This window comes from Bufo bufo, chromosome 8 (assembly GCF_905171765.1).
Source record: "Bufo bufo chromosome 8, aBufBuf1.1, whole genome shotgun sequence".
NCBI classification, from domain to species: domain Eukaryota; kingdom Metazoa; phylum Chordata; class Amphibia; order Anura; family Bufonidae; genus Bufo; species Bufo bufo.
In genome coordinates, this window is record NC_053396.1 from 133,169,804 (window position 1) to 133,181,307 (window position 11,504).

Below are 11,504 nucleotides of genomic sequence, written 5' to 3' on the forward strand. Positions count from 1 at the left end.
TTGAATGAATGAGTCTTGTGGTAAATTCGGAGCAGAAGGGTGCAGGCTGCCATGTTCTCAGAATGGACTGATGGTCCAGGAAAACTGCTCAGTGTACACTGATAGCCCCTGGGCGGTAATATCGTTCCTCTGCATGATTACTCGCTATGGCACTCTCCTAATATTGCCAATAGTTTCTATATAGTAGCTCTCTGTGGCATCATTTGTCACTTCAATGTAAAATTAGCTCCAGCTGGAAAATAACTGTTTGTTAAGTGCCTTTTCACACTAACAGAAGTCAACAAAGTGTGTTTCCACGGCAACCGGATTGTAATGGATGAAACATAATAGTAAAGTATTCATCTGCTTCTTCCTCACATTGCGCTGTCACTACCTTCATTCATAGGAATGAAAACTTAAACCAAACAATAATTCAAAAAAAGAGAATTCGATCGCACATCCACAAGCTTAGCTTTTAATCTATAACTGCTTCTCAAAAAAATTCACATCGCTTCTCAGCGCAATAATTACTGTACGGCCCCCTATACTGCATGCTATATAATAGGCATTAGTGTACTTTTTGATTAAAAGGCGTAAGCCACTCACCGCGCCAAGGTTGCCTCTTGGAGTGGGACCTACTCAAAATTTGGTGCGGCACTGCCTGGCGACCGCCGGCACCACAGCTCTGCACCAGCAGGTGGCGGGATACAGCCGCCAAACAGCACCCCTGCTGCCTGGCAATGCCACCCTGGCACAGGGTCCCACCAACCCACCACGCAGCGCCACAGCAACAACAGCCGCCACCCAGCACCGCACTGTGTGAACAGTTGTCAAATTTAGAGTAGGCCCCACTCCAAGAGGCAACCTTGGCGCGGTGAGTGGGCTTATGCCTTTTGATCAAAAAGTACACTAATGTCTCTTATATAATATGCAGTATAGGGGGCCGTACGCTAATTATTGCGCTGAGAAGCGATCTTAATTTTGCTGAGAAGCAGTTGCAGATTAAAGCTACGCTTGTGGATGTGCGATCTTATTCTCTTTTGAATCATTAACCAAACAATACGCGAGTGAGTGCCCGCTTTTACTGAATCTGTGCTTGTATGGGAGGCTGTAACATCTTTAATAATTCCCTCATTTACCATCTAAAATCTGAATGACTCAATTTATGACAGAAATGATTCAGGGGGATCAACGTCCCTGTAGCTGCAGGGAACACAGACATTTGCAAATTGCGGATCCGCAAAACACGGACACCAACCAAGATCCTGCCTTTTTTTTTTTACTCCTTCAGAAATGTCCTATCCTTGTCCGCAAAATGGACAAGAATAGGACATGCTCTATTTTTTTGCGGTGCTGCGGAACGGACTGCATTGAGATGTGAACGAAAACCACCGTCGTGTGCATGAGCCCTTAGGCCTTATGCAAAGGACGGTATTTTTCATCCATGTGCCATCTGCATTTTTTTTGGGATAGCACACGGTCCCATTTTTTGGTGCACCCATGTGGCCAGGGTTGTCAACTGTCCAGAAATTTTGGGACAGTCCGTAAAAATAAGTGACTGTGATTTTTTTGAGGCTGGTGGTACTTGACTGGCTTATTTTGTGGTAATGATCATCATTTTATAGCTCGCCAGTATAGTGAGCTACAGACATGTATCAATCTTTATCTTTCATTATGGTTTTCCAATTTGTCCATAAAAAACATTGTCTGTCTGTGATTTTGGGATAAGTTGTCCAGAACAAACAAAAATTCTGGTTGGCAACCCTGCGTGTGGCTGTTCTCCAAATTATAGAACATGCCCGAATCTGGTCCTTATTGCAGACAATAAAAGTTATTTCAATTGATGGGACTGATAAAAATGCAGAATGCATGCATGAGTTATCTATATTTTGCAGATCCCTTGTCTCCGGACTGAAGATCTGACACGGCCTTGTGCATGACGGCTTAGACCATAATATAGGCACACTTTACAGTGTATATTACACCTGGGCCCATCAGTTCCACCACCGCACAATTCTGCTAAACTGGACTTAGCTCACATCTGTACTAGTTTCCTCAGCCTTTTGGAGGATTCCCAAAGAGCCGAAGTATTGTAACGATACTAGCCTTGTCTTAAATCGCGAGGGTCCGATATATGGATGATATTATCTTAAAAGGATTATCCCATGATTAATGCAAAAAATTAAAATCAGATTGCATGTATAACATGACAATTTCTTTCTTACAAATCTAAAATCAGTCCTGTACCCCACATGGATGCAGAGATCTCCCCATTCATTGCTGCAACTGCTCTGCTAAATATATTTCAAGTGGACCGCTCAGTGGGTGTGTCCTTTCTGCTGCGGCTGGTGGCAGTTGAAGGATGAAACTGAGCATGTGTGTCCACCTCAGCGAGGCAGACAAAGAAGTTAGAAAAAGAACAAACAGCAGGTGGCAATATACTGACAGACTGGAGCTATAATACATTTTAATTACATGCAATTACAAAACTATTCAGATGCAGGTTCTGTTTTTAAAAATACAGAATATTTTTAATGGGACAACGCCTTAAACCAATATCTGATTTACACGAGCTTGTAGTCATATATTTAACCATGTTATAAGGGAAAATAATAATGATCGGGTCTCCATCCCGATCGTCACCTAGCAACCGTGCAAGAAAATCGCACCGCATCCGCACTTGCTTGCGGATGCTTGCGATTTTCACGCAACCCCATTCATTTCTATGGGGCCTGCGTTACGTGAAAAACGCACAAAGAGGAGCATGCTGCGATTTTCACGCAACGCACAAGTGATGCGTGAAAATCACTGCTCATGTGCACAGCCCCATAGAAATGAATGGGTCCGGATTCAGTGCGGGTGCAATGCGTTTACCTCACGAATTGCACCCGCGCGGAAAACTCGCCCGTGTGAAAGAGGCCTAATAGTAAGTAAAAAAAAAACACAAACACTAAAATAATAAGTTTAAATCCCCCCTTTCCCAATTTTACATATAAAATATATAAACAATAAATAAATAAACATATTACATAGCGCTGCGTCCGAAAAGGCCAAACTATTAAATTATTAAAAAATATCTCCTATGCGGTAAATGGCATAACAGAAATGAATAAATAAAAACCATGCGATTTGCCATTTTTTTGTCACCTCGTCACCCCAAAAAATAGGATCGGACTGTTCTATTATGTGCCGAACATTTCATAAAATGCGGAATGCACATGGCTTTTTTCAGTTTTTTTTCGCGTGGTATTGAGTATCGCAATACTTTTTTATGGTGTCGAAACTGAATCAAAATTTCGGTATCGAAACAACCCTATCACGATACCAAAATTTTTATTCGGTTTCAATTTGGCAACTAAAAATTTTATTTGGCTCCTAAATTTTTCAGTTCAGGAACCAATGGCTACTAGGTATTTTTTTTAGTCTGGAGCACTGCAGTCCCATAGCAGTGAATGGGAGGTATTTTTGCTTTCATAGCTTGCTCTCCATTTACCGCTGTGGGATTTCCAAAAACAACCATTCCCGTTTGCTCAGCTGTATTCGGAAGTCCAGTAGCAGTGAAAGAAAGAGTACCACACATGTGCGGAGTGCTCTTCTTCATATCACGGGCCCCATTCTGGAGACAGGAGTGGGTCCTAGAAGTGGGACCCACGTGTACCTGACATTTGTGGCATTCCCTAGCAATAAGCCATAAATGTTGAGATGGGAATACCCTTTAAATCCTGAATGTGGCCTCAGGCCAGACACCAGCGAGTTGAATGTGATAAACTCGATAAACTTACAGCGTGTGTCAAAGTGAGGTCCCGTTCTGACCTCTGCTCCTCTGACAGGGTTGCACAGTATTATAATGAATTATAATGCTGTGTGACCCCGAGAGTCCTGGAATCCACTGCATTAGGGCTCGTTCACACAAACGTATTTTGCGTTCCGTATATGGGCTGTTTTCTGTGTTCCGCATACGGTCCGTATACGGAACCATTCATTTCAATAGGTCCGCAAAAGATGCGGACAGCAATCTGTGTGCTGTCTGCATCCGTTGCTCCGTTCCGTGGCCCCGCAAAAATTATAATTTTTTCCTATTCTTGTCCGTTTTGCGGACAATAGGCATTTCTATAATAGGCCTCCTGTTCCGTTCCGCAAATTGCGGAAGGCACATGGGCGCCATCAGTGTTTTGCGGATCGCAAAAAAAACGGCACGGTCATGTGAACGAGCCCTTACACTAACAGCGTTAGGTCAGTGTAATTCAGTAGTTTTAACAGCATTATAAAGGCTCATGCACACAAACGTATTATTTGTCTGTGTCTGTTCAGTTTTTTTTGCGGCCCATATGCGGAGCCATTCATTTCAATGGGGCCGCAAAAAAAACGTATGTATTTCCGCAATAAAATAGAACATGTGCAAAACGGATGTAACATGGACGTCACTTTTTTTTTTTTTTTTTGCGGATCCATGATTTGCGGACCGCAAAATACAAAAGTCATATGCATGAGCCCTAATGCTGTGCGATCCTGACAGGAAGGGGCCAGAATGGGACCTCACTGACACACTGTGCGTTCTTCGCATTTAACTCGCTCATGTGTGTCCGGCCTTAAAGGGAAAGTGTCATCAGAAAATGACATTGTATAAATCATGTTTTTAAAGAATCGAAAAAGAGGGACACCCGCTCTATCCAGAGCATAGGTCATCAGTAGAAAAGTCTCGGAAGACCCCATTAATGGAGGCACCACTGTGAATTATAGACAGAATGGCAGGGATGTCACTGTAGAATAGGAGACCTGGATTGCTCACATTGCTCAGTTTCGGAGGCTCCTGTGAGGGCTGCCAGTCGGCTGCATTGTCTGTTCCAGCTCCAGATAAGCTCAGTAACGTCGCACGCTCAGTTTTACACAATCTAAGTCCATTCTGATAGTTCCATTGTACAATATGTACACAGTAATTCAGCAATCGAGTTAAATTACACTTATTGTTGGAAAAGGTTGAAAATGTTTGACCCAGTTCTTTGTTACCTCACTGGTTATGCAAGCAGAGAAGAGAGAGGAGGGGCAGGAGAGCTGGCAGACAGTAGATTCTTCATGGTTATGTAACGCTGCTCTCCTGCCCTACTTTCTCAACATAGCTCCACTTCCAAAGAACAAACCGGTCATGCTTCTTATGAAGAGCCTGTGGTGCACCCGCGAGTCTGCGGCACATGTGCCAGCTCAACAACATGCAGGACTACCAGGCGAAAGTCAACACTCAAGTCCTCCGCAGTAACAATTCTGGAGCACTCATCTGTACTTGTGACTTCGACTGTTGTGCCATTCCTAAATTATTCCTGCGAGAGGTAGATGAGTGGATTGTCAGCAGTCTGCTGTCCCTGCACAGTCTAACACTGGCAGCACTGATTGGATAGTGTCAGACAGTATGGATATTTATTGCAGACTGCTGGAAATGCATTCATAAACTACTAGTAGGAATAACAGAGGGATGGCACATCATGAAGTCATAGGAATAAATGTTCTGGAAGTTATTACATGGAGAATGCAAGTAGTTATTAAAACAGACGTGTCAGGGCAGGGGACAGGTCCGATGTCTTATACACCAGTAGGTGATTCTATGCCATAAATGTCTACAGAGTTATATCCGACACGCAGTTCCCCTATATATTTAGCTGCTGTATCTAAGAATATGTTCACGTGCTACGGCTATTTGCTGACAAATTCTGCCAGCATACTATCCTCATTGGAAGGCCTCATGCACACAACCATAAGTACTTTGCGGCCTGCAAATTACGGATCCACAAAATACCGTCCGTGTTCCAGCCGCACTTTTTGTGGACCCACCGACTTCAATGGGTCCATGGTCCACATTTTGCAGCCAAGTATGGGACGTTCTATGACAGATCATCTGTGTGCTTTCCACATCCGTACGTCTGTTCCACAAAAAGAAAAAATGTGTCACAATGTGGACCACGGACCCATTAAACTCAATGGTTTTGCAAAAAAAATAAAAAATGTGGCCGGCGCACAGACCGCATCTGTATTTTCCTGACCTCAAAATGGACACGGCGGTGTACAGGAGGCCTGGATCTGAATGGCTTTTTTTATGTGCAGATTTTTAACTTTAATTGCAATGGGTAAAATCTGCAATATTTTATAAAATCAGTTTGGAATGGGTATTGGTGGTAAATATTTACGCCATATTCCTGATGTGAACGTGGCCTTATTCATTTGGATATTGAATGTAAAAAAAAATACGAACGCTATGAATACTGCCTGTTCTATGATCTTCTATCTTCATTCAGCAGGACCTGCGCTGACGTCACCGCGATCACCACGATTATGTCATCAAAGGTCCTTTGGCAGGTCCTGAAAGAAGAAGAAAGAAGACGATGCCGGCTGCGCGAACAAGAGGATGAGGCGAGTTCAAAAAAAAATGTAACCCCTCAAGCCACATTTTAGTAAGCATTCTGTATTAAGAATGCTATTACTTTCCTTTATACCCATGTTATAAGGGAAAATAATAAAATGAATAGAACACCTAACCCAAAACCTTTCAGTGAAAAAGTCCGGGTTCGGGTCTGGGTACCACATTCAGTTTTTTCTCACGCGCGTACAAAACGCATTGCACTCGCGCGAAAAAAAAAAAAGAACATCGTAACGCAATTGCAGTCAAAACTGACTTCAATTGCATGCCTACACGCGCGGGTTTCCCGAAATGCACACACGACGGATACGGAGCAAATCCGAGACGCCCGTGTGAAAGAGGCCTAAGCGTGGCTGATGCATTACTATGTGGGCACAAGGCTTTACCTGCAACCTGGTTGAATCACACTGCTATATGGTAGATACACAATAGTCCTTCTTACCTAAAGCATAAAATCTCATACACAGTACCGTTACTAGAAAGCTGCAAGTGTTAGCAAGGATACAGCAGAGCATTGCACTTAGGTCATATAACCGCGCTCTGGGTCGTTTGTTTCCAGACGCTCTGTATCAAGGTGAAAGGTTTCTGACTCTTTTGTGCGGACTGTTAATATTATACAGATGCTCTCTCTAGAATCAGACATGTACCAATTGGTCATAGGTCCTACCATGGGATTACGCCTGATAACCGGACAACACTTATGTACACCAAAAATGAGTTACAGTACTTTTGGAACATCCACATTCATTAACCTTCTCAAACAGCTGATCGGACCACCACTGATCAAATACTCATGACCTATCCAGAGGATAGGTCATCAGTTAAAAAAAATCTTGGAAAACCCTTTTCAAGCTCTGAACCCGGACATATCCCCTTCTTCCCCGTGTTTCATGCTCCGATGCTCTCCCATGCCCTGCGCTGTATCGCGCAGGGTAAGGGCTTTTTCTGGAGATTCGGTGACGTACCGGGCTTCCACCTAGCAGTGAGCCCGGTGACGTCACCGGCACTAATAGGCGGACTACTGCCCTAGCCTGTAAAACGGCTAGGGCAGCACAAAAACCAGCCCATTACTGCCGGTGACGGCACTGGAAATACTGTTAGGTGGAAGCCTCCGCCTAGATTACCCATGGAGAGCCCGGTACATCACCGGATCTCCAGAAAAAGCCCTTGCGCGATACAGCGCAGGGCAAGGGAGAGCGTCGGAGCATGAAACAGTCCGATGCTCATGTCAGAGGGGCTGAGTGGGGGAAGAAGGGGATATGTCCGGGTTCAGCTCTGAACCCAGACAACCCCTTTAACTGTATGGCAAAATTTCAGTGGCACAGATGGACAACAAAGGTCACCGTTTTAGTCAATACTCTTGCATTTCTAAATGAGGCAGAAACCAGGAATTTATGCCAGAAAACGGCCGGGTCCCATTATGGTCCGGCGGTAAATGCCGCATCCGGTAACTCCAACAGGCTGCCGCATCTCAGAACATACCTTTAGGGTCCATTCACACGTCCGTAACGTGTTTTGCGGATCCACGTATCCGCAAAACACGGACACGGCAATGTGCGTTCTGCATTTTGCGGACCGCACGCACATCGCTGGCACTAATAGAATATGCCTATTCTTGTCCGCAATTGCGGACAAGAATAGGACATGTTCCATTTTTTTCGGGAAAGGAATTGCGGACCCGGAAGTGCGGGTCCACAATTCCATATCAGGGCAGCACATCGTGCTGCCCCATAGAAATTAATGGGTCCACAATTCCGTTCCGCAAAATGCGGAATGAAATTGCGGACGTGTTAATGGGGCCTAACACAGTCAGCGTTTGGTCAGTGGTTTCCATCAGTGATTGTGAGCCAAAACCAGAAGCGGAGCCTCCACAGAGATAAGGTATAATGGAGAGATCGGTACCTGTTCTGTGTTTAGACCCGCACCCGGTTTTGGCTCGCTGGGTTCATGCCAGGCTATCACTGAGAACCGTCACTCTCACAGTGTTGGATCAGCACACCACAAGACCCTCTTCTTACCTAAGGAGATTGCTTCGTTGTATCTGGAGAGGGCATCTTGTAACTTGCCGTCTCCGAGGAGGGCATTGCCTTCATGCCTGAGCTTGGCAGCTTGGACCTCACAGGGGAACCCCTTTGCCATGATGTTACTGAGGAGCACATTGACTCTGTGAGGATGCTGGGTGCCCTCCTGGGTCACCGGGCACATTTTACACTGGCTCCTACCCCTCTGGTTCTCTAGGCACTTCTTACAGAAGGTGTGCCCACATGGCAGGGTCACAGGCTGGTACAGGAAGCCCTGGCACTCCAAACAGGTCACGATCCCCCACTGTGGACTCAGGGGCAGCGCTTCTCTTCCTCTCAGCTGGTCTGCCAGGCAGGATACCAGGGGCTCCAGCTGCTCCACACACAGCTTCTTGTGGGCAGCCGCTTCCTGATACAGAGGGAGAGCGTCCTGCAGTTTCCCCGAGTATGCCAGGCAGTCTGCCCTCCTGAGCAGCAGCCCCCAGTCCGCCACCCCCAACTGCTGCCCCTGCAGCTGCCTCTCATAGATCTCACACGCCAGCTGGAAGTTTTTGGTTTGAAAGGCTTGTGCGGCAAACTCCAGCATCAGGCTGGCACTGCCTCCCTCCTGGGTGCCCATGCTGCCCCCTGGCCGGACTCTCACTTCACCCCCGGGCTCTCCTCTCGCTCCATTCCTGCAATACGGCTAAATAAGAATTCTCCCAGCCAAGCGTTATATAAAAAGCCCGTCACGTGACGCCCAGCAGCGCCTCCCATTGGCCGCTCGTCTTCAAATTGTTATAAAACCTCACTGGGTTTTGTAACAAGGTTGGAGTTGTCATTGTCAATGACCGAATGTGAAAGAAAACTGATGATGAAGCCCTCACAGCCTGGTACTTCATATATAATATACCTCACAGTCTGGTACTTCATATATAATATACCTCACAGCCTGGTACTTCATATATAATATACCTCACAGTCTGGTACTTCATATATAATATACCTCACAGCCTGGTACTTCATATATAATATACCTCACAGTCTGGTACTTCATATATAATATACCTCACAGCCGGGTACTTCATATATAATATACCTCACAGTCTGGTACTTCATATATAATATACCTCACAGCCTGGTACTTCATATATAATATACCTCACAGTCTGGTAGACTTCATATATAATATACCTCACAGCCTGGTACTTCATATATAATATACCTCACAGTCTGGTACTTCATATATAATATACCTCACAGTCTGGTACTTCATATATAATATACCTCACAGCCTGGTACTTCATATATAATATACCTCACAGCCTGGTACTTCATATATAATATACCTCACAGCCTGGTACTTCATATATAATATACCTCACAGCCGGGTACTTCATATATAATATACCTCACAGTCTGGTACTTCATATATAATATACCTCACAGTCTGGTACTTCATATATAATATACCTCACAGCCTGGTACTTCATATATAATATACCTCACAGTCTGGTACTTCATATATAATATACCTCACAGCCTGGTACTTCATATATAATATACCTCACAGCCTGGTACTTCATATATAATATACCTCACAGCCTGGTACTTCATATATAATATACCTCACAGTCTGGTACTTCATACATAATATAACTTACAGCCTGGTACTTCATATATAATATACCTCACAGCCTGGTACTTCATATATAATATACCTCACAGCCTGGTACTTCATATATAATATACCTCACAGCCTGGGACTTCATATATAATATACCTCACAGCCTGGGACTTCATATATAATATACCTCACAGTCTGGTACTTCATATATAATATACCTCACAGCCTGGTACTTCATATATAATATACCTCACAGCCTGGTACTTCATATATAATATACCTCACAGCCTGGTACTTCATATATAATATACCTCACAGCCTGGTACTTCATATATAATATACCTCACAGCCTGGTACTTCATATATAATATACCTCACAGTCTGGTACTTCATATATAATATACCTCACAGTCTGGTACTTCATATATAATATACCTCACAGTCTGGTACTTCATATATAATATACCTCACAGCCTGGTACTTCATATATAATATACCTCACAGCCTGGGACTTCATATATAATATACCTCACAGCCTGGGACTTCATATATAATATACCTCACAGTCTGGTACTTCATATATAATATACCTCACAGCCTGGTACTTCATATATAATATACCTCACAGCCTGGTACTTCATATATAATATACTTCACAGCCGGGTACTTCATATATAATATACCTCACAGCCTGGTACTTCATATATAATATATCTCACAGTCTGGTACTTCATATATAATATAACTCACAGTCTGGTACTTCATATATAATATACCTCACAGCCGGGTACTTCATATATAATATACCTCACAGTCTGGTACTTCATATATAATATACCTCACAGCCTGGGACTTCATATATAATATACCTCACAGTCTGGTAGACTTCATATATAATATACCTCACAGTCTGGTAGACTTCATATATAATATACCTCACAGTCTGGTACTTCATATATAATATACCTCACAGCCTGGTACTTCATATATAATATACCTCACAGTCTGGTAGACTTCATATATAATATACCTCACAGCCTGGTACTTCATATATAATATACCTCACAGTCTGGTACTTCATATATAATATACCTCACAGTCTGGTACTTCATATATAATATACCTCACAGTCTGGTACTTCATATATAATATACCTCACAGCCTGGTACTTCATATATAATATACCTCACAGCCTGGTACTTCATATATAATATACCTCACAGCCTGGTACTTCATATATAATATACCTCACAGCCTGGTACTTCATATATAATATACCTCACAGCCGGGTACTTCATATATAATATACCTCACAGTCTGGTACTTCATATATAATATACCTCACAGTCTGGTACTTCATATATAATATACCTCACAGCCTGGTACTTCATATATAATATACCTCACAGTCTGGTACTTCATATATAATATACCTCACAGCCTGGTACTTCATATATAATATACCTCACAGCCTGGTACTTCATATATAATA

General features: G+C 43.4%; 1 protein-coding gene across 2 annotated transcripts in view; it reads right to left on the bottom strand.

Annotated features, from left to right (window-relative positions):
* Positions 1 to 9,115, bottom strand: part of LONRF3 (LON peptidase N-terminal domain and ring finger 3) — a 32,040-nt gene extending 22,925 nt beyond the window's left edge. Inside the window, exon 1 of one of the 2 annotated variants that reach the window (XM_040404760.1) lies at positions 8,404 to 9,115. In XM_040404760.1, the coding sequence (XP_040260694.1) occupies positions 8,404 to 9,025 (622 nt within the window). In that variant the 5' untranslated portion in view covers positions 9,026 to 9,115. Of the gene's footprint in view, positions 1 to 6,827; positions 6,935 to 8,403 lie in introns of those variants that run through there. The other variant, XM_040404761.1, reaches the window with a different exon arrangement.
* Positions 9,116 to 11,504: the final 2,389 nt, after the last annotated feature.